A 24,236-nucleotide genomic window follows, 5' to 3' on the forward strand; every position below is an offset into this window, starting at 1 on the left:
GAAATATGCTAATATACTATTATCAACTTTATTTGTGCAGATACCGGAACCGAATGTACTTTGAGGCCTAGATTTCGTCCAGATACACCACTGATATTTTTTTCCAGATTTTTCAGATGGATAGCTTCTGAGAACGAGACCTGTTACACTTTTCGAGGGTCATATTTTGAGCCCTCACTCCCTACGTTTCACCTGAAATAAAAAATTGGAAGTTTCGAAAAGTATTATACTAATTGAGTCCTTTCGTTTGATATTCCACATTGCACATTCTGTGGAAGCAATTTTGCACCCTCCTTTCGCCCTTTAAACTCAACACAAAATGGCGCCACTTGCTGTATGGATCCACGGACCACATGTTCTCACCAACTGTCGTGACAATCGGTCTTTCCGTTTCCGAATAAATCGGATGGGACAGACAGGCAGAGATTATTTCTTTGTAAGAAAATCACTATATTATGTATACCAAAATTCGAGGAAAAATATGCCAAAATTCGAGAAAAAATAGTAATATAACATTTTGGGGGAGAAAAAGACAACTTTCGCACTTAGAAAGCTATGACTCCTACAGAGCTTACTTTATTTCACAAGTATTTTAAAGTAAAGTTTTAGTTATATTATAATATAATACAATTCAACGTTTATTACAATACTTTAGCTATCGCAGTTTTTGAGCTATTGTGATTTTAGTTTTTTTTTGGAAATCTGAATGCCTGTGACATCTACAAGGTTAAGATATAGTTTGTCTGGTAGTTTTAAAACAGCCTGTATGTACAGTGGCGGTAAATTAGCAGTGTGACATCACAAATAACATTTCTCTCAATATAATTTATAATATTTAAATTTTTATGAATTTGACTGTTGCTAAAAAATAACTAATAGTCCAGCCATTGAAGGTGAAAATCGGGGACGACCTCCGAATTCTTTTAGTCAAGACCGATTGACATGAAAATTGGGTTGGGAGTAGAAGGTGGCATAAGAAACATAAGTTATTTAGCGCCGTTGTGCGCTTTCCTTCGCGGGGGTGTGACACCCCCTTCCGGGGTGGAATTTTTTTTCGAAATAACCATAGAAATTGACTAAATTGTCAGTTCCACGCAAAAAATGTTTAATGAACATTTTTCCTACAAGTAGTAGTTTTCGAGTTATTCATGTTTAAATAAGTCGTTTATTCATCGAAGAAATGCATGTTTCTCAACGTTTGCAAATAACTAGAAAACGATTCATTTTATGTAGAAATGATATTAAGCAGAAAGAAAGCATGTTTTTTGTAGGTGCAAAATGGACTGAGTTATAGCTCGTCAAAGGTGAGTTCGCAATGTGGAAAAAAATTAATACTTTCAAGGTCAAATAATGCAAAATCGGTGACTTTTAGTGGAAATTGACCTAAAGCTTCTTTTAAACGCTTTACAAGACCTTTAAATAACAATAACAGAATTATGATGAAAATAAAAATTTACCTGAATTTTGTATATAAAAATCAATAAAAACAAAACATGGGTTTTTCATATAAATTAAAGGTAAGACCTTGAGAATCTACTGTTTCTAACCCCGCACAATAAATCCTGAAAATTGTACGTTATTTTCTGTTCAGCTAAAATGATTGCAAATTGCAATGGCCCATTCAAAAATGGATAAATACTTTATGGACGAACGTAAATAAAATCGTTTTAAAGGAGCAAGACATTATGTTTGAGGTCCGCCGAATAGTGAATACCTTGGCAACGAAATCGATTAAGCACTGAGGACGGGCCCATCTCTAAAATCATAATATGGGCCTGCTTTTCATACTATGGTGTCTGATCTGATCTGATTTACTGGATCAAGAGCACCATGGATCATTGCAAGAAAATATCATCGCCTGGCCTAATCCCAGTAGAAAACCTTTAGACGGACGTCAAAAAAGTTGCTGATAATCAAATTCCAAAAAATAACAGCGAACAACTGTTGTAAAATTTTCCTGGAAGGCAATCCCTGTTGAAAGGCATCAATAGCTTCTGGGTCCGATAAAACATTGATGCGAAGCAGTTGTTAGGGTCAAAGAATACACAATCAAATGTTGAATCCTTGTGTGTTAACATTTTATACCCAAGCATTATTTCATTTTTGTTAAAGTTTTGTGTAAAACAAAACCTTATTAAAATCGGTTTACTGTCTTTCACACGCATTTTTCTCGCAAACCGTTATAGCGATTGACACTAAATTTGGTGGAAAGGTGGGAGCTGTGAACGCTCACGCATACAGTGATTACATCATTTTAGATCGAACTTAAGGTGGGCCTCCATGTAGCAGAAAGGGGGTGCAAATTATTTTTTTTCACTAAATATAGTCACGTGGGATAACAATTGAAAGGTATCGATTGGTACTTTCTGATACCGGTCCAAGTGTTGACATTTGTTCAAAAAGTGCGGAGCCGAAACTGATCACTTCTTTCACGGACCCAATTTAAGAGACTACCCAACCGAAAAATCTGAAAAAAATTAGGAGGCTGCCACTTTATGGTGCTTAAGCTCCGAAATACCCTACATAACGATATATGTTCAGATAAAGTTACTAATAGTATATTATTATTGTGAGTAATTGGCTGCAAAACCTCCCTTAAGTTTATCCTAGCGCCATGCAATTGCAGTAATGTAGACTATGACATAAAGCATGATCTTGCCAAGTTTGGTGGAAATCGCACTATCACTAACAAAACTTTGAAAGTGAGTATCACGCGAAAGTGGGTATTTTCACATAATATATACATATATTACGTACTAGGTTCTAATGGGAAAAATGTCCACTCAAATATTTTTATATAAGAAATACACAAAACCTTTCATACCTGAAGCGTCTAGCTTCCGGTTTCCCGACTTGTTCATGTTGAACGAAATATTGAACTACCATTATTTTTATCACTCCCTTCTTGACTTTATGTATTGAATCCTGATTCATTTTTTTTTCTAGTGACATTTTCTATAGAAATTTAGTAATAATAATCGTTGGTGCAACAATCCAACAAGCCTTAAAGTGTGTTAGAGTACTTCACTCAAGACCGTATCGTTTCACTACAGGATTACAGTACCCTGTAGGAGGCAAAGTGGTCAGTATTGCGCTCGCCCGAGAGTATTACCCTGGTTTGACTCAGATACTTATTCACAGCTGAGCCGAATGGTATCCGGCGTCAAATTATGATACAAATTCCACTACCACCAGTGAGATTTGAACCGCGACTTTCCGTAAGACAGCCTTGTGCTCTAACCATTTAGTTAACCGGATACTAGAATTTTAATTTTGTTTAACCTTTACTACACGGTTCTTTATTTTAATTTAAGGCAGTCAAAGGGTAGTAATCGGGGATTGGTACCCACGATGGAGCATAAAATCTGGGAAACGCTTGCTGAACCGACACCAACACCTCTACTACTAAACCTTATCTCCACCTCCTCGTAGTTCTTTGTTAATGAAAAATTGTAGACGGAGAAGGATGAATGCGAGGCTCCCGCGCCTAAAAACGGTACAAATTGTACCAACTGGTCCTCCAGCTTTGGGTTGGGTAGGGCTGACAACCCTACACGGAACACTGATGTTACAAAGCCACAATAGCAGCCTCGGACAGGGTAGACGTCAAAACCACGAACCCGGCAATGACAACGGGATTTGTGCATTTTCTCATGGAACGTGCGCTCCCCATACAGACCAAACGCTGCTCAGCAGGTAATCGATACCCTGTGGCAATATAACGCTGATGTAACAGCGCTGCAAGAGATGCGCTGGAGGAAACAGTTTCCTGCAGATGAGCCACTATACTGTATATTATAGTGGTCATCCGGTAAACCATGTGCTCAGATTAGGTTTCTTAGTCAGCCAAAAAAATGAAACCTGCTGTTACCGGCTTTGAAATATAAGGCTATGCATTCTGCGTTTGCGAGGCAAATTTAGAAATATAAGCCTCATAAACGTTTACGCTCCTACAGAGGAGACAGCAGAGTCGGAGAAGGATGCCTTCTACGAGGCAGTTGAACGGACCCTCGAAGCCTGTTCCAAATATGATATCAAAATCGTACTTCGAGATTTCAACAGTCAACTAGGGACAGAACCGGTGTTCAGGTAATTCTCGGCTCCCATATCTTACATAGGAATACTAATGATAACGGACTGCGGATTATTCAGGTAGCAGTATCACACGAAATAGTTGTTGGAAGTACCTGGATTGCGCAGAAAGCGTCTCTCCAGACGGGACCACTTTCAACCAAATTGAACGCCGGCAACTCTCAGTCTTGATGAATGTCAGATCATATAGGGGTTCCGTTATATATTCGGATCATTATCTCGTTGGCATAGTACTCCGGGCTCGAATTACAACACTACCTACAATCCCCTCTGATAATCAGGTGAGAGTAAATACTGAAGCCATTCACAACAACGTAACACCTATAAGAGGTTATTGGATGCCGCAATAACCGCAGGTAGCAGACGTCCTGGAGATGAAGCATCAACAAATTATCTTCACAACCACCTAAAGAGCGTTATCATTGATCCTGCCACAAAGATATTTGACTCCAGTCGCAAGAAAAGTCAGATCGACTGGTTCGACAATGAATGTAAACTAGCAACAGAACGGGAGAATGCCGCATACTGAGTAAAGTTGCATTCTCAACGAACGCGAGCACGCGCAGAGACTTATCACGAACTCCGTCGAGCAGAGAAGCGACTTCACAGGCGGAAAAAGAATGCCTGGGAGAATCAGCAGGTCTATGAATTCGAAAAGTACAAGAAGCAACGGCACCAGGCGCGGAAGTTTTACCAACAAGTCAGCAGGATGAAGCCTTATACACCTCGATGCCCATCCTGCCGAGACAAACAGGGAAACCTGGTTCCCAACAGAATAGGCATATTGGAGTGATGGGTTGAGTATTTGATGAACTGCTCAACAACCAAAATATCGACGAGTTGGAGGTCTCGTCAACTGAAGATGACGGGCAAATGCTGCCACCAGGCAAAGAAGAAACAGTCCGTGCAAGCCACCGACTTAAAAACCATAAGTTGTCAGGAGCCGATGGAACTACATCCGAATTGGTTAAATATGGAGCCAACCAATTTCACCAAGCGGTTCATCAACTGAGGTTCAGCGTGTGGGACAGCGAATCAATGCCTGACGACTGGCAACGGCGCACGGTTGTTGGCTGTCAACAGAGCCTATTACATCTTACACAAGCTGTTTCACTCGAAACGTCTGACAATAGGGTCAAAGCTCTTACTGTACAGGACTATGATTTTGTCAGTTCTAATGTATTCCACGGAGAACTACGTTTTTAGCATGGAAAACTTGCGAATTTTTGGTTCCCTATATAAGGATGGACGAGTCCGTTGTCCACATAACGACGAAATCTATAAGCGATACCACGACCGTCTGGTTGTGGATAAAATCCAGTTCAACAGGTTGCGGTGTCCTAATCCGTATGGATGAGGATAACCCAGCCCGTCTATAAGGGCAATCTCTATGGTAGAAAAGAAGGCGAGGCAGAACGTGCCTGAGATGGAGCGATAGCGTAGGTCAGGATGCCAGACCGCTCTTAGCGATATCGAATTATGGCCAATTTTGTACATTTGGGACGAATTTAAATGGTTTGATAAGTTTCCAAAAAATATATTTATATTCCCTTATTAACTTTATTTGACCAGACATGGGAATGGAATGCATTTTGAGGCCTAGATTTGATATAGGCACATTATTATGGTTTTTTTTTCAATTTTATTTTGGTTGGATAGATTCTGAGAAAGAGATCTGTTACATTTTATGGTGCGGTCATTTTGCGTCCTAACTCCCCCACATGTACGTAGAACCTCTTGAAAGTTAGCATAAAATCAGATTCATTGTATGTAAAGGATTCACAAATCACTAAATTTCATGACAATAGGTTTAGTATATATACTTACAATTACAATAGGTTTAGTCATTCTCGAGTAAATTGGCTATGACAGAAATGCGGTAAGGTTTTTTTATACATGGTCGCCATGTGGATGGGGTCTAATAAACATGGCTTTAACTTTTCCTGGAATGTAACATTTCTTCTTCTATTTTTTTTCAAATTATAATTTCGTTTTGTTTCGTAAAACAAAACTACCAAGGAAAATTATTTGAAATACTCGTTTTTCACGTCGTTGATTACCCCTAAATCCTGAAGGAAAACTATTCCCAAACCAATTTCAAATTTCCAAATGTCTTTTATGAAACGATGTGAGAAGCTTATAAAAAATGCGAAACTGCTAATCACAAATTTTATTCCGACATTCAACATCCTGTGCACATGCGCAGGATCGAATCGGTATTTCGATTTTAGAAAAAATCTTCTAGCAAAATATTACTTTTTACATATTTCGAATTTTATACTTGCCACTAAAACTATATAAAATATGGTATATTTACATTAATTTTATCAATACATAGTTTTGTTGAAAAGATTGTGCGACACAATCACATTTACATTATACACATTTGCACGATAATTTTCCGTTAAGGGTGAGTAAGTTGGAACTTGCGAAGTGGTTTATCACCCTTCATTTCGCACAACTTTATTTTATTCGTTTTTTTTTAAAACTAAATTTCAACGTAATATATTAAAAATATCAACTGTCAACAACGTTAGAGTGAATAAAACAAAAGGGAAACATGTTATACTCGAAACTTACAGCACTTTCAAACAATAAACTGCAGTGCCAAAGTCATTGAATTACATACCACCGTCAACACTCCAGACAATGTAATCCTTATTCAACATGACTCCCTACCAGACACTAACTAGATGGAGTTCTGGCCGACAGTGGCAATAAACGAAATGTTTAAATTTTGGGGTTTGGAATTTTAACTTTGGCACGATGAAGGCAGACACTTGAAAGCTTAAACAATGTGAATTCATTCCTACGGGATTTGTTTCTATTAGGTTTTTGAAAAAAATATTCTGATAATATACTTTCAAGTCTCCTGTGCATAAACGAGACTGCTGCTAACGCAATCATAAAGTGTACCTAGATGGGGACATTATCATTCTGTACGTTACTATCGCTACTACCTAGAGTTATATTCGTCACGTCCTTAACTATCATTTCGGCTACCTGCCACGCTATTTCTTCTTGGACTTTGTCCTCAGGCAGATTAACAAGCTTTCGAACTGCATTCTTCAACCGGTTCCCACCAGTTGTTAGTGACCATTTGTCTTCTGAAATATTCGATGGTTCAAAATCCCGTTCATAACGCCCCATAGAGTCAACTCTACCAAACGTTAACGGGCCGTTTGTCGCACAGTTCTTCCGATGCCATAATAAATCCGGATTCGTTAAAAGCCTCGAGTCTATTTGCATATCACCACTTGGTAAATTTGTCGTTTTTCCTTTCGGTCGAGTTGACTCCATTGCCAAGAGAGTATTTTGTTGAGAAATAAAACTCTTTCGAATGCATTTCGTGTTATCACCCGTGCAATCTGAGAGCGTTTTACGATGACGAGTGCGACGCTTCAAGGCTTTCTGAGAAGTCAAATCAGGATCCTCATTATCATCTATTCTTGTTCGAAGCTCATTCAGGTATTTCGCAAACAGTGGCGATGATAAGAAATCATTGAAATAGTACTTGTTGAAATATCCTTCGATTATCCGTAAGGGAAGATCAAAGCACTCCGCCACGTCATCATTATCTGCGCAAATGCTTTCTTCAATATGACTCCGCACGCTATCTGATATTCTCAGTGGACAAGAGGCTTGCAATGAGAAGTATTTATCGTACAGAACCATTGCGTCATTCTGGGCATCTGCTTTACTAAATCCAGCAGAAAGAGATTTGTAGTGCCTGCGGAAATTTGTAGCAGCCATCCAAAAATCTAAACAGTTACGCTTACATTCTTGTTCTAGGTATTCCATGAAATAAAATAGAGCAGATTCGCTGTATAGAATATCTACTATAGTCAAACTGCTATTCGTCAGGATATCCATGCAATATCGACAATAAAAAACGCTTTCCAGGAATTCATTTAAGTAGCTTAGTTCGAGTTGCTCCAGCACATAATTTGAGCTTCTTCGAAACAGTCTGCCGATATTGATGAGCTCATTTTACCATCTTCTTGTTGACCGCAGAGTGCAAGAGAATGTTAGATAGAATTGCTGACGGAATGTGTATGAAGCACGGTGAATTCGTTATCAGATATTTTTTATAAATACGAATTGAATCACTCACAACTGATCGATCCGATACATCAGATGCATTTCTACAATCCGCCGCTGTATAACTAAGAGAATTGAGAATATGTTCCTCAGTGCTGTGTCGTTGCTTAGTCCTCTTATTCGTTTCAACACATATTCGAGATTTTTCATCATCTGTTAGTGGTTTTTTCATTGACAAATCATAAAGATTCTTCAGCTCAGGAGCGTTATCACACTGTATTTCAATGGCATCTTCATCAATGTCATTTCCTTCATTCACATTGTTCAGACCTGTGTCACGCAGATTGCCTTCTGATTGCGAGCTGTTCGACAACCTATCGCAGATATCGAAACTATTGAACGATAGACTGTCATATCCTTCGGACGAAACGCTCTTAGTTATTTCTCGAGTGACATGGTGCCTGAAACGTGCTACTGGAGAGCAATCCTCACTTACACTATCGCAATTATCACAATTTCCTCCAGATTTTTTAGCTATATTCGTTTTTGACGATGAGATTGATAAATCAGCTGCAGTCTTGAAACTTTCCGCGTCCAAAAAAAATTTTATAGGTGAGAGAGCATTTTTCGCATCTAGGAATTGTACGAAGTAGCTTAAACAATTCTTATCAGATAATATTTCTCGGAGATTCTTTGAAAGACGTGATCGTTGCTCGCCGAAAGCTGTGAAGAGATTGACATGAAAATTTGTGAATGAGTAGATTTCCAATTTAGGTTTTCATGGTTGTTACACGTAAACGACAATTCAAAAGAGATAGAAAACAGACAAAAAATAATTAATAAATGTATTATCAAGTGTTCCGATAAGTTGCCTTAAAGCCCAAGATGGAAGCAAATAAAGGAAGAATAGCTGCAAAGAAGCTAGTCCATCCATCTAGAAATGTAAAACCTATTATTCGAACTGCAAAGAATCTGATGAGCAAAAACTCAGCAATTATTGCAGAGAGCAACGGCTTGTCAAGCTCAAAAGATTGGAAGACGATATGAGCAAAGAACTGTAACATAAGAAAACATGAGCTCGAATTATGGTAATATACTATTGGTTGTTTGTATTCACCATATACTATCTGAATAACAGTCTATATAGCAAGCAGTCTTCACAATTTTAATATTTTAAGAAGTCCGCATTGTGGAAGGGTTTAAGAAACAGTCCGAATTAGTTAGTTATCTACGAAAAATTTGAGGAAACTATAAAGACTTCAAAATCTGCCCCGAGCTAAAATAGAAGCATAAATGGTGTCTTTTGACGACTGGTGAAACTTTTATACTTCCTTTTTGCAAACAAATTCCTGTAGATAAAGACCATTCTGACGAGCTCCGGAGCTCACCTGCATCTTGACTTGTTTTCCCATGTATGTTGCCATTCTTCACGAGCAATCGTCCCTCTTACGCTTATGGATGGTCACGATCTTAGCAATGAGGCGTCGTGACTTTTGCAGCCAGCTCTTAGACGACGCAACTACGGACACGCCGAATCTTAGCAGACTACTGTGATAAGCGTTCCAAAGATCCGGTCCTAGGATTGAACCCTGTGCTACCCTCGTAATCTCCATTCACCTATGGTCTTTCAGCGTCCCATAGAGCAAGGAGCGATCTTTCAGATAATTCCTCAATATCCGCCATGGGCAACCGGGCACACGGAAAATACTGGATGGCAGTACGTATCGCCTCATCAAGTCCACTTCTGATAATATTTTCGTGTCAAGTATACAGGGTGGTCGGTAAGCAGGGTCCCTTTTACCTTTGCTGATCAGTGGGAACTCTGCTACTTACCCCTGTGGGATGTTATCCTCTCTAAACATCTGCAACACTTGATGGCGGCTACCCGTGTTTATATCTTATAAACCATACCATCCAATCAATGATTTTTCCGGCGATTTCCACCATAACGAGTTTTTAGAGTCGAGATTTCGCAGAAGTGATGTCTATTCCGCCAAGATCTCGGATTACCAAAGAACAAATAGTCTCAGAGTTAGAAATCAGAGCAATTCGCCACTCTTCGATTTTCATATGGAAGATTCTCCTGCTCCACTGTTTTCCAGCTTGATTTTATGGCAGATCTTCCCGAGAAATCTAACAAAACTATTGCCTTCGGTCGATTTAATGAACAGAGCTAGCGCCTAGTTATCCGTGGTTTCCTCGCCTCCTCCGTTGGTGTTGCATCATTTGTACCCGTCTTGGCTTTAGGCTAACAGTTTTCTATCGACGCGACGAGCTGCTTTTTTTTATCTTACATTATTCTTTTCTGCTCTGCTGACTATCCGGATCAAATGCCCCTTAGATGCGACTTCCCGCTTTTGTTATTTCCCAGGCCACTCTGCAACAGAATATCTGGTGTCTATTTGGGGCTTATAGTGTTCTCAGCATGAAATTCGATTTCTTCCGCTCTTATCCGTTTCCCTTGCTATCCATGTAAGCCTGTGGTAAAAGGCGGCCAAATGGCTCTTGCAGTTCCATCAACCAGGCCGACATCGATTTTGGTTTTTTTTTTATTCTCCATTGAATTTGAATAACGCGGGCGCAAGGGAGTTTACCACAGGACGCTTCAGGTATGAAAGGTTTTGTGTATTTCTTTTATAAAGACATTTGAGTATGAATTTGCCCCCATTAGTACGTAACACGTAATATATGTATATATTATATTAGAATATCCACTCTCGGGTGATATTCACATTCAAAATCTTGAATGTTCAAAGAAGTGGCAGCCTCTTGATTTTTTTCAGATTTTTGGATTGAGCAGTTTCTGAAATGAGCCCGTGAAAGAAGAGAGCACTTTCGCTACTTTCCAATAGGAACTGAATTCAAATTCTCAAAAGGCGAACTGAACAAAGCGAGATTTATAAAGTGCCCAAACAAACTGGCAAAAAAGTTGCTAACCCAAAGTAAGCTTTTAACAAAATGTGATTTTTAAATGGTAATATACAAATTATTAAAAATTCTCGAAATGAAAAACTTGAGCTAGTATTTCGTACATTTTAGATTTCTATCTGCGTCGCTTTTCTGAGCTCTGCAGCCTTGTGAATACTGTATTTACTGCACTGTGCCTTTCTTTCACTAGATTCCTATTTGTTCTTTGTCTTCTTTTTATATAATAGATACTTCGGCATGTACTAGTCTGGCCTTGCATTCTGTTTACAGTTAGATAACAGAGTTCCTCCGGCAATGCATAATTCACTTGTGACTTATATGTTGAAGTTTGTTCGCTACGAACGGGTAGAATCTATGGCAATTTCCATAATTCAATCTAACTTGTTTTCATCTCTCTTTACATGGCATACCAATTGGAATCCCTCAATTCAGTTTCATCCTTGGACAACTTATAGTTCAGTCATTACACCTACACCAATATTTTGTGCATATATAGATCGGCAGTTGATCATAGATAATTATCCCACCAGTAATTTGCTATGACTAATTAACTATTCAGCTGAGAGATGATCATATGACAAATGGATTTGTCTCACCCGACTTCTAGGAATTGGAAAATGAGTGGCGGTAAACAAAATTGTCTTTGCCCTTTACAAGTATTAAGATAACTTCAAGGCATTCACTGAGATGGCGGCAACCCACAAGGCAGTCAGTGACAAATGGACACCCAAGTCGTCTTGATGTTGACATTTTCGATATTTGAGCAATTGCTACTCAAGTTTCAGGAACAGCCAGGCTGTCTGGAATTTCAGTTGCAACATTTGCTTTACTTTTTGTTTCGTTCGGTTTGTTTTGTCAGTCGTCACCGGCAAGAGAGCAGGGAAAGGTGGTTAGAGAAAGTTTGCGAACTCGTAGAAAGTTTCACTTGCATTGGAATAAACAAAATGCGCATCGATGCAACCTCCGACAATGCTTAATTCTCGCAATTACCTGCACAAGATCCTGCCAGGGTCTCATCTAAAATCTCGCCATCGAAACAAGTCGCGGCTGGCATTGAGTGCCTTTTAGAGATTCTCTGTTTAATCGCCGACGACGACAACTTCTCGTCGTGGCTTGAGTTCGAACGACCTAAAAAAAGTGTCAATAAACCGTTAGTCAATAATCTATCGAATCTAGGAATGTTATGTTCGTGGTTTGCTTACCGGATTTCTTGAAAAACTGCAGCATTTTGCAGCTGCCGTTCACTGCTGCGTATAATAGGTGGAAATTTTCTCACGGAATTCAGCGTCACGTCTTACAAAAGCAAAACATTTTGTCCCTTTGACTTTTTTCTTCGATACAAGAATGTCAATCTGATGTCATATATTTTTGTATGAAGTAGTTCATGATTGATGTTTCTGTTCAAACAGCTGAGGTAATTTAGACGGGAAATAGTGTCATCTGCTGGCGATTAGTATTGCTGCGAAGATAAGTAGAAAATACAACCACTCTTGAGAGCTGTCCACCGAACTTGCAGGGTGTGTATTTACTTCAATTGGAAAGATATATGTAGTTAATCCGGCCAGCTTGTCTTTTTGATTATAGAAATTTATAAATGGAAATAGAAATTAGAATAATTTCCAACCATAACCGAATCGAGTAGATGTGGTTCCTAATTGCTTTCGGTACTAATCACAACTAATTGGAGAACGAACTAAACAATGAAGAAGAAGCACCACAATCAAGTGTCAAACTTATATTCATGCGTGTTGGGTTTATCCCACGGCTGTCGCGTTTTATTTAAACCGGCTTAGTATCTGAGATTTTGCTTCTCTCTGTTTTGTTGAACAAAAAGTGTCCAAACAACATGATGGAAATCGAAACTGGCGAAGGACAGTTGCAAATTCACCTGACAACGAAGCAACAGGAGTGAGTACTATTAAGATAGATTTGAAAGGTTATGTACCACCGAGAGGAAGGTGTTTCAGGCCATGTTCCGCTTCATATGATGAAAGTAAACATTGTCGGCTCGGGTTATGTTCTTCGTAGATGAGTGGAGACAATGTTTTCGAAGATAACTTGCACGTTGTATTTGTTTTCCTAGATATTCCAGATACTGGAAAAAATAGCAATGTTGTTAATAAGAATACGTTGAAAGAGTCTCGAAATAGACGTTTTAATTCTTTGGATGATTTTATTGGAGAACAACTGGTAGCACACTATTCTAATTCTTCAAAGATTTTGCGTATAGCACGGTTTTGTCATGAAAGTTCTCTTTCCTCTGGATAGAGAGAAGGCGACCCAGCTTTATTCATTGGTAAATCTTTCTTCAAACTTCCACGATTCCCGGTTAATCTTTTTCTACCGTCAAAGAGGAACAACATTATGATTATACTTATCCAAGCACTATATATTGGTGTAATTCTTCTTGCAGTAGAAACCGTATTTTCATTCGATCAAAACTAATTTTCTGTTACTTTTCTTCGGCGCTCAGCACGAGATTATTGTTAGACGGAGAGCTGGCTACATGAAAATCTACATGAGTCGTTGCACGAAGAATTTTACTTGGAAATGGACGGATTGTTGTTGGTGAAGCAACAGTCAAAAGTCTGCTACAAGACTGACTCTTATGCCGCATTTACGATGCGTATAATGAAGAGCCACTTACCGTAAGGCACTTGCCATAAGACGTCACGTAATGTTTTACGTATACCATTCACGGTTGGCGCCAGAACATAAAGTGACAATTAGTATTTCCTTAAATCAAAACATAGTTTATTAAAAGTAGTAAAAATAAAGAAAGGCAGCGACACCGAAATTAACTAAATATCTACTTGGCTTTATACGTTATTGGAGTGCGGCGAAAGAGAATGATGAAATAGTACCGCAGTATACATATCCCTTTGAAAAGTACGTGTTCAATTATTGTTTAAGGAGAGCTCGGCGAGTAAATGAAATCGCCTTCGTTATTTTATCTGCTCGAAGAAGAGTTTTCTGTCGTCTTTTTCCTTGTGAAATTGCTAACAATGCGGTTCCCTCCAACAACTTTAAACAAAAAACCGCAGGGCTAACGTTATATGATGAATATGAACTTGACAGATTTATGTGAATGTTAATTTGTTATAAGATTCCAAAAAATTAGACAATTCAGAATTCCAACAAAAACCAAGCCCCATCGGATCGTTCATAACAACGGTTACTAGAACATCGAAACATTTTGAATTGCTGGGTTTTTCGCAAAATACCTTTACATCTTTAACAAGTCCTATTCATTTTTAAGGTTTTATGTAAAACAAAACAAAAAACACGTACAGTTTGCATATTAAAAAGTATTTGGCAATTCGCATTTACATCCTTCACATATACGGAGTTTTTCACAATTTCTGGAGCAGCATACAGCATACAGTGCTAGCCAAATCCTTATGCATTCGAAGGAAAAATATTAAGTATTTGTTTTTTTTTTTTTGATTCCTTAACTCTTTACTTGCCAAAGACATTTTCATCAACGGCGCAACAACCGGTATCCGGTCTAGGCTTGCCTTAATAAGGAACTCCAGACATCCCGGTTTTGCACCGAGGTCCACCAATTCATTAATCGAAAATCGTCGCCTTAACACAACTAAACTCATAATAACTCAAAAACTACGAAAGCCACAGCATTGGATTAGATAATAGATAGATAATAGCTTTTCAAATGCAAAAATTGTGTTTTTCTCCGACCAAATTCTGCTGTTTAACCCATGTTTTTTCAGAATTTTAACATATACAATATTCCAATTTTCTTACAAAAAATTAATCTCCATTTCACCATGATAAAATCTGGTTAACATCATCTCATCCTTTTTGCACAATTAGTGGCAGTTACACGCCTGGAAATGTGAACCATAAAAATGAAAAAAAAAAAACATTGAATTTCGCAAAATAAGAAAGAATTTTATTTTCATCTGACAACTTAATTTTTTGTTTATAAAATTTCCCTTCGTTGTTAAACATATGAGAGTTTTTTACTGAAATATTGCTTTTGATAACATTCTTGTTGATATCTTTGCTTTAGCATTATTATTTTGTGCTCTGTAGGATGTTCTTATAAAGCATTTCTTTTAAATACACTCAAAAAATGGTCCAGTGAATTCAAATCGGACGATTGCCTTCATCCAGATCGAGCAGGCGGCGCGAGATCTTGGGCTGCACATCAATGAAGGCAAGACACAGCACCGAAAACCAACCAATCAACAATATCGAACGGCGCTGGTCAAACGGGGAGAATAAGGATAAGAGAATACAAACTTTGAGACCGTTGATAATTTCTCTTATCTAGGATCGAAATCACAACCGATAACAGCTACGATGATGAAATCCGCGCACGGTTGTTGTCAGCCAACAGACGAAACGTCTCGCCATAGGGTCAAAGCTCTTACTGTACAAGACAATGATCTTGCCAGTCCTCATGTATTCCTCGGAGACTTGGGTTCATTAGCAAGAAGAATTGCGAACTCTTGGCCGCGTTCGAGGGAAGAATCCTCAGAAGAATTTTTGGCCTCCTACATGAGGATTGACGATTCCGTAGCCTACACAATGACGAAATCTATGAGCGATACCATGACCGTCAGATTGTGGATAAAATCCGGCTCAATAGGTTACGGTGGGCGGGTCACTTAATCTGTATGGATGTGGATGATCCCACCCGAAAAGTCTATAAGGGCAATATCTATGGTAGAAAAAGAAGACGAGGCAGACCCTGCCTAAGATGGAGCTTTTAGTGATATCGAATTGGTGGACCTCGGCGCAAAACCGGGATATCTGGAGTTCCTTATTAAGGCCGGCCTAGACCGGATACCGTTTGTTGCGCCGTTGATGATGATGATGATTTTTCCAGGACATTTTATCTGCCCGGCTTTTCCATCATTAACGATATTTTTCGTTAAGAACCACATGAAATCACATTTTGCTCCCTGGCAAATTTTGAAATACATTGACCGGGACATCCCACAAAAAAGATGTATATGGACGCAAATTAAAAGTTTGGGCCGGAATTGTTGTAACCAACCGATTGATAAGTGAGTGGTTTTGATAATATGCTTCGATTCACCGGTGACTATGTATTGTGATAATTAAAAGTCCCTTCTTGGGTAATAGTGCAGCTTGAAATGCTTGAAATGGTTTGAATAAACTTTCTTTTATTTTATTGTTGTTACGATGACTTTATTAAGTTAGAGTAACACTTAGAATAGCAGCCGAATTTGTTGGTAATTTTTTTCTATTAATCTAATTTTTCAAATGTCCATTATTATTACCTATTTGCTGTCTTTAACCTTCATACATTCTTCTGGTCATTTCTGACCAAAATTGATTTTTCGTTGACTCTGTATTAGCTGTTTGTTATTCAATGAACTTTAAATATGGTAACTGATAATTTATTTTCTTCCTAAACATGTTAGACACCAGAGTATTTTTAAACAAGTCGGAATACCGGAAGCTCGTGCTTCGGGTATAAAGGTTTTGTGTTCATCTTACCAACGCACATTTTTCTACCCGTATACAGCTACAAAATTACGAGACATACGTACATATTACAGCCGTAGATGTTACGCTCACCCTAAACAAACAAACTGCCTATTTCCGAATACTGTACACATATATGCACGTATATCAATTGATCGTACCCATATTTCCGATTTACTTCTATATCTATCTGAATTAGGCACTACCCGCAAAGTCCATTAGCACGCATATACTATATACCTACATACACACATGTCTCGTTGGAATAATTGATTTTCATATACAAATGACTAAAAAACTAAAACAAAATAATTCTTTGCGACCCCATCCTTAAGAACTCATTTCGTTGTGGTATTGACGATATGTAATGATGACGTCATTCAGGTTAGGTGTAGAGTGCATGAAATTCACGAAACATGGTAAAGTTTTACCCCCTATAATTTTGTAATAATAGTTGGATTTTCTTGAAATTTGACCAAATTGTGCACTATATTCTTCATTATACCCATGCCAAATTTTGTGCTTCTGGGATGAACATAAGGGGGGTGTCGGGTAAATTTCTAAAATGTGGAAATATACTATTATTAACTTTATTTGTACAGATATCGGCACCGGATATATTTTGAGGCCTAGATTTCGTAGAGATGCACTATTGAGATTTTTTTCAGATTTTTCGGTTGGATAGGTTCTGAGAACGAGACCTGTTACACTTTTTGGGGGTCATATTTTGAGCCCTCACTCCCCTATGTTTCACCCCATATCAAATATTGAGCCAGTTTCGAAAAGTACTAATTGAGACCTTTCATTTGATACCCCACATGGCCACATTTTATAAAAAAAATTTTGCACCCTCCTTTCACATGTATGGGGAGCCCCCCTTAAACTTAAACACAAAATGGCGTCAGTCGCTGCATGTAAAGGGAACGGCAGATTACATACTCCTACCAATTTCGTGACAATCGGTTTGGCCGTTTCCGAATAAATCAGCTGTGACAGACAGACATCGAATCGATTCTAATAAGGTTTTGTTTCACACAAAACCTTAAAAATGCTCCGTTTCTTGCACAGTAAAAAATGTTACGTTTAAGTTCCTTGGGTCAAAAAACGACCAATCGAATGAATTTTGCGAATTCTGGGGATAATTCCAATAGGAAAATTGTTTTCTTGTATTGCATAGCATCCTATATGTGTTGCAATGTATTTCATCATCTTATTGCACATAGCGTGCAATGTATTGCATCATCCTCGAAGGGCTATAAAGCGCTGAGGTCATTGAACAAGTGTATCATTTGGTAAATCGTTGCCGTATAGTTTAGTTGCATAAAAGCATGGACTTTATCGAAGTAGCGGAGAGTTTAGTGACGAGGACGAGGAAGTATCCGAAATTGAAGATTATGAATCGGGCGATGAAGAAATTGAAGTTTCGGACGACGACCTTGAAGAAATTATTCTGGAAGACCTACCCGAATATTTATCTAGAGACAAAACTATACAATGGTACGAACATCCTTTCCGACATTCACGAAGAAGTACAAACCCATCACTACAACCCGGAATAACACGCTACGCCGCTTCAAGGATCTCTGATATTCAGTCATCATTCGATCTATTTCTACCACCGCAGTTGGAAACGATAATTTTGCGAAATACGAATCGGGAAGGACGTAGAGTCTTAGGAGCCACTTTTGAAGATATCGATACGCCAACTTTGCGAGCTTACATCGGACTTTTGATTCTTGCAGGAGTGTACCGATCTAACAATGAAGCAACTGAAAGTTTGTGGGATGCTGAAATAGGACGTCCAATTTTTCGAGCCGTCATGTCGAACAAAACGTTCAAGAAGATCTCACGATTCATTCGTTTTGATGATCGGTCCACGAGGAGTAGCCGCCGGAAACAGACAAGTTTGCACCCATCCGCGAGCTGTGGGACTCGTGGGTAGATATTTACCCAAAACTCTACAATCCGCAAAAGAATATTACCATTGACGAGCAGCTGGTTCCCTTTAGGGGCAGATGTCCTTTCAGGCAATATATGCCAAATGAAACCTGCTAAATATGGACATGAAGAATTGGGTAGCTTGCGACAGCGGTACAAGCTACGTCTGGAATATACAAACCTTACACCGGAAGAATAAACAATACACCAGAAAGAAATCAAGGAATGCGAGTCGTTCAGACCTGACTGCTGGATTGAAAGGTTACAACATTACGGTAGATAATTTTTTTACATCCTATGAACTTGCACAAAAGCTCTTGAAACGAGGGATTACATCAGTTGGAACAATTCGAAAAAATAAACCTTCGATTCCGAGAGTTCTTTTGGAATCAAAGAAGTGGCCTGCACAAAGTTCGAAATTCGCATTTACCAAAGATACGACGGTGGTTACGTAATGTACCAAAGAAAATCGAAGCGTTATTTTACAGAGCACACTACATACTACTAATTCTATAAATAATAAGGAGAATAAAAAACCGCTTATCATCGAAGATTATAATGCGTCGAAAGGTGCGGTAGATACTTTGGATAACCTTGTCGCTTGCTACTCAACTAAAAGAGGCCAGTAGCAGTTTTTTGCAACATTATTGATATATCGTGTTATAATGCATTTATATTGTTTACTCAAGTAGAACCGGATTGGAACAAAAGTAAACTCTACAGGCGGCGACTTTTTTGGAGCAGCTCGGTCGCGCACATGGTGAATCCATATTTGCAGATGAGGAAGTCTCTTCCTAGAGCCTTAGCGTCTGCAGACATGTATTGAAAAGCAGAAATTTAACTGATGACACCAATAACACCTACAACAACAAAAGAGAAATCTGCCAAAAGAGGACGATGCAAATTTTGCCCTAAAGACATAAAAACCTCATTTACTTGTAACAATTGTAAAAGGTATGTGTGCAAGCGACACTTTATTGTAAAGTTGCAAAGACTGTTAAACAATATAATGTTTTGAATACTAATAAAAATTATTATCGTTTCTTGAATTTTTTTCATGATTTCTTTACATTTCTTCATGTGGTCAAAATGACCATAGGACCTTCAACGCTAGTTGAAAAGAGGGTCGTATGAAGGTTAAGTTGATGATGTTGATGTTGCTTTTCAACGATGTGGGTTTCTGTTTAATCTATTATAACTACCGCAATTTAAGCACTTAGGATAAAGGGAAGTTAACAAAAATTCTATCAAGGTGAAATGGAGATCCAATTTTGTAAGAAATTGGTATATGTTAAAATTCGAGAAAAAAATGGATTAAACATTAAAATTTGGTTTGAAAAAAACACAATTTGCATTTGGAAAGCTATTATTTCAAACACATCATCATCATCAACGGCGCAACAACCGATATCGGGTCTCGGCCTGTTTTACTGTGGTAGTTATCTCTAAAATGCTGTCTGACGTCCTGTTCTAACCCCATCGCTCCTCTGAGACAGGGTCTGTCACGTCTTTTTTCTAGCAAAGATATTGCCCTTATAGGATTTTCCGGGCTGGACCATCCTCACCCATACAGATTAGGTGACCCGCCCACCGCAACCCGTTGAGCCTAATCATATCGCTCATAACTCCATCGTTATTGAGACTACAGAATCGTCCATCCTCATGTAAGGCGCCAAAAATTCTTCGGAGGATTCTTCTCTCGAACGAGGCCAAGAATGTGCAATTTTCTTGCAAAGAACCCAGGTCTCCGAAGAATACATAAGGACTGGCAAGATTATTGTCTTGTACAGTAAAGCTTTGATTATATTGTGTTGACCGCCAACAATTGTGCGGGAATTTCGTCGTCATAGCTGTTATCGGTTGTGATTTTTGACCCTAGATAAGAGAAATTATCAACTGTTTCAAGTTGTAGCCTCCTATCTTTATTGTTCTGGTTTGGCCAGTGCGATTCGATGTTGTTGGTTCTTTGGTTTTTGGCGCTGACGTTGCCACCATGTACTTCGTCTTGCTTTCATTAATGTGCAGGCGAAGAGCTCGCACCTCCTGCTCGATTGGATGAAGGTAGACTACATTTCGGGCTATTCTTCCCATAATGTGAATATAGTCAGCGTTGAAGAGTTTGAAATCTTAAAATGGATTTAAATCCGGTTGAAAATTGTTGGTATTACCTTTGGTATCAGCTCTACATCTATGCTGGGCATCCTCATGAATCACCTCTGGGAAAGAGTGTAAGAGGAGTAGCAAAGTATTTCGACAGAGTATACGTTACGTTATACGTTTCAATGCCAAACTGCATAAAACTGTCTAATTCACGAAATTTTTGCCTCGTTAAAACGAGTCAATGATATTTGATGTTTAAATGCAGTTTATAAAATTATTAACGTTGATTTCGTTTTTTAAATTTAAATTTTTTTGATTGCTCCAATAAACACTTTTAATTACGATTTTTTTTCATTTTTCTCATATCATTGAATTTGTTATTGACATCCAAATATAATATTCCAATCGTCGTTTCAGATATGCTGTCCCTGATATACCATATACAATCGGTGCCAACGTGGCATCCGAGGATTTGAACACCTTGGTAAACACACTGCTGAAAGAAAGCAGAGAGATCATGAGGATGTAGACTTCGACTTTCTTGTTTTTGGTGAATTTCTAAGGTGAAGGAGAAGAAGCTCAATCTAGATATGAGTAGAATCATAAACATTACATTCAGGTCACGATTAGGAGATCATTTAAAGGAAGAAAACCATTTCTTTTGAAGACGCTATTGAAATCGAATATGTTGATCGTTTTCCATCGCCAGAACCAAAAGATGTCTACTGCACGATGATTGGGTGGCTGCTGTTAAAACCTGCGGAAACTGGATTTTGACTGGATGCTATGATAATACTTTAAATATTTGGACTACAAAAGGCAAACCACGTACTCACAATTCCAGGACATAACAACCCTATCAAAGCTGTTTCGTGGATATCTTTAGATGAGAAAAGTGCAACGTTTGTAAGGTACGCATGTGTGAATTAAAATGCAGACATTAAGAGTAATGTTGGATATATGGTTCAGTTGTTCTCAAGATCAAACTGCCATGCTTTGGAATGGAATGTTGAAAATAACTCAGTCGATTGTGTTCACGTGTGCAAAGGCCATGAGCGTGGTAGTGACTGTGTGGATATAAGTCCTGATAAACAGCGTTTCGCTACAGGCAGCGGGATACAATGTTAAAAATCTGTCGGCCGGTAGTGGATAATATAATATTTTGGCATATCTTTGTCTAAAACTGTATTTAATTTAAGACTTCATGATGATGATAATGGTTCGAGACAGTCAAAAAAAGCTCGCTCCGAAAGTGGGAAAACAAGAGTAGGTTTGGCGGGAAAATCTTTAAAAATAATTATTTATACAACTATGATTTCGTTTTGATTTAATAGACGCCGATCATGACACTACAAGGTCATCGCGAATGTGTTTCTAGTGTTCAGTGGATGGACCAAACGACACTTTTGACGAGCTCATGGGATCACACAATGAAAATTTGGGATTTGAACTTAGAAGGGGTGAAATCGGAAATTACCGGTAATAAATCCTTCTTCGATGCGAGCTATTCTAAGTTGAACGGACTTATAATAACAGCTTCACCCGATAAAAACCTCAGATTATATGATCCACGGTCGAATCGTAAGTGCAATTTAATAAATTTTACTTGAACTAATTTAATGTTTATGGAATGAATATTTTGCAGAGGGAGCTATCGTGAAAAACACATATCTTGGGCATAGCCAATGGGTACAGAGCGTTACTTGGGCACCACACGATGAATTTATGTTTCTTTCAGGATCATACGATAATCAAGTCAAATTGTGGGATCACAGAAGGTATAATTCATCTCAACTTAGAGTATTTCTAGAATGATTATTTGGTCTTTTCAGTCCGAAAGCACCTCTATATGATTTACTCGGTCATGACGATAAAGTGTTGGATGTCGATTGGTCTAATCCTAAGTTCATGGTGTCGGGAGGATCTGATAACACTGTTCGTATTTTTAAATCCAAAAAAGCTGTTAATAAACCATCAGATGTTTAATAAAAATTATGTACAAATCGAACTTTTTGCCTCTGACTTTTTGTTTCAATATTATGGATGCTTTAAGATTGTACATTGCGCCGATCCAAATTCTCCGTGTGCACAGGACTGACCAGTAAAATTATAATTCTATACCGTATGGACTTGGTTTTAGAACCTTTCTATGGTGCAGCTGAAAAATAAGCGTTTCTTCTTAAATTTTTGGTAACCAATTTCGAGGTCTCTCATATTGTGTCAGATATTACAGGGAAGTGGTGACTTCTCCATTAGGTGGTGGTTGGATGATCATTTCGATAACATCTAATTTACTCTAGGCGGAGGTTTGAAATAATTAAGACTTGGCTTTTCTTTTCTTTAGTAATATTTATTAATCTTGCAAGTACCGATATTTCGGGAACCACTTGTTCCCTTCTTCAGTGCTACAAATGCTACAAACTTGTGTATCCTAAATGTTGGATGATATCTTTCTAATAATGCTGTTTTACATAATTATGGAAAAAATGGTGAAAATCGAAATATTTCTTCTGGTTTTGACTATTTTCAGCTGTCTTCAGGTTCACATTCTTAGAAAAATAAGTTAGCGATTGTAAAATTAAAAGCTTTTTGGTTTCAAGTAAAACGTACGTAATTTATCCTGTAAGTTGAATTGGAGAAATGTTAGCTTATTTGGGAAAAAGTTTAATTTTATTAGGAAATCGTGAATTTGATTTGAAAAGAAGTGAACTGGGCGCGGAAAGTTGTTAATTTGCTGTGGAAATTGTTAACTTCATCCGGAAGTGCTATATATGGTCAACATTGATTTTGATTGGACCTAAATGGCCGAGTCAAACAAATTGGAATTTTCAATAATGCAGTAAAATAACAGATCTCATTATCTCGACGGACTAAATTTTTAATCGCCCATTATATGCCCAACAATCCATCATGTATGATAGAAAATATTTTTACAGGGTGGGTGATAGGATAGGATAAGAATACGATGGGTTAAGTTCAACCAAGGGCAATTGAATAATTCAAAATAGATAACCAGAAACGTAGTTTACAGAAAAATTCTTGACATTTTCGAAAATTTATAATATTTTAGTCCACAATCAAAATATCACATCTAACCATAATTACATATTGTTTTGAAGGATGGAGACGATTATGGTTTCGTCCAGGGCAAAGACAACTTATCAGGCGCTGCTTCATATATACCCTGTGAGCAGAAGTGAGGCAGTTATTATGAGTTGGAAGAAACCGAAGTCTGTTTTTTTAACTTGGGTCTTAGCTCAAAAAATAAAAAGTTTCTCTCCCATTGACTCAGGGCAATTCCCAACGAACATCATATTAAAAATTTCGCGAAATTTAAGTAGAATAGTAACGAACATTTGGTAGTGACAAATGTTTTTTCAAAGTATAGCAGAAAGGGACGAGAATTCTGGAAGATGTTCGTCAAATTGCGAGAAACGATAAAGACGAAGAGGATGATGATGATAATAAGGCTATAATAAACGTGCCCGATTGAGGAGAAATCACCCAATCAATCACTAATTTGCAAATGTTAAAAGCGAGTGTACCGGATAGACACCAAATAGTTTTTTTTTTTTGACAAAAGACACAAACAAGCCGCTCAGACAAACATAACAGATACCTTGAAAATTGAGAGATTTTCTTATAAAATTTAACTA

The 24,236-nt window shown here is 38.1% G+C and overlaps 2 protein-coding genes across 2 annotated transcripts; one reads left to right on the forward strand and one right to left on the reverse strand.

Moving 5' to 3' along the window:
• Positions 1-6,247: 6,247 nt before the first annotated feature.
• On the reverse strand, positions 6,248-12,442 carry LOC119655614 (A-kinase anchor protein 10, mitochondrial). The gene is given in 5 exon segments (XM_038061587.1): positions 6,248-8,039; positions 8,042-8,119; positions 8,122-8,856; positions 12,052-12,189; positions 12,264-12,442. Coding segments are annotated over 5 exon segments (2,007 nt in total). The 5' UTR covers positions 12,289-12,442; the 3' UTR covers positions 6,248-7,008.
• Positions 12,443-12,756: 314 nt separating this feature from the next.
• LOC119655622 (ribosome biogenesis protein WDR12 homolog) lies at positions 12,757-22,588 on the forward strand. Its single transcript, XM_038061594.1, is given in 13 exon segments — positions 12,757-12,969; positions 20,998-21,095; positions 21,098-21,143; positions 21,200-21,233; positions 21,235-21,295; positions 21,298-21,404; positions 21,406-21,491; positions 21,550-21,578; positions 21,581-21,722; positions 21,780-21,846; positions 21,915-22,161; positions 22,226-22,358; positions 22,413-22,588. Coding segments are annotated over 13 exon segments (1,266 nt in total). The 5' UTR covers positions 12,757-12,907; the 3' UTR covers positions 22,567-22,588.
• Positions 22,589-24,236: the final 1,648 nt, after the last annotated feature.

Source organism: Hermetia illucens, chromosome 1 (assembly GCF_905115235.1).
Source record: "Hermetia illucens chromosome 1, iHerIll2.2.curated.20191125, whole genome shotgun sequence".
Lineage (NCBI taxonomy): Eukaryota > Metazoa > Arthropoda > Insecta > Diptera > Stratiomyidae > Hermetia > Hermetia illucens.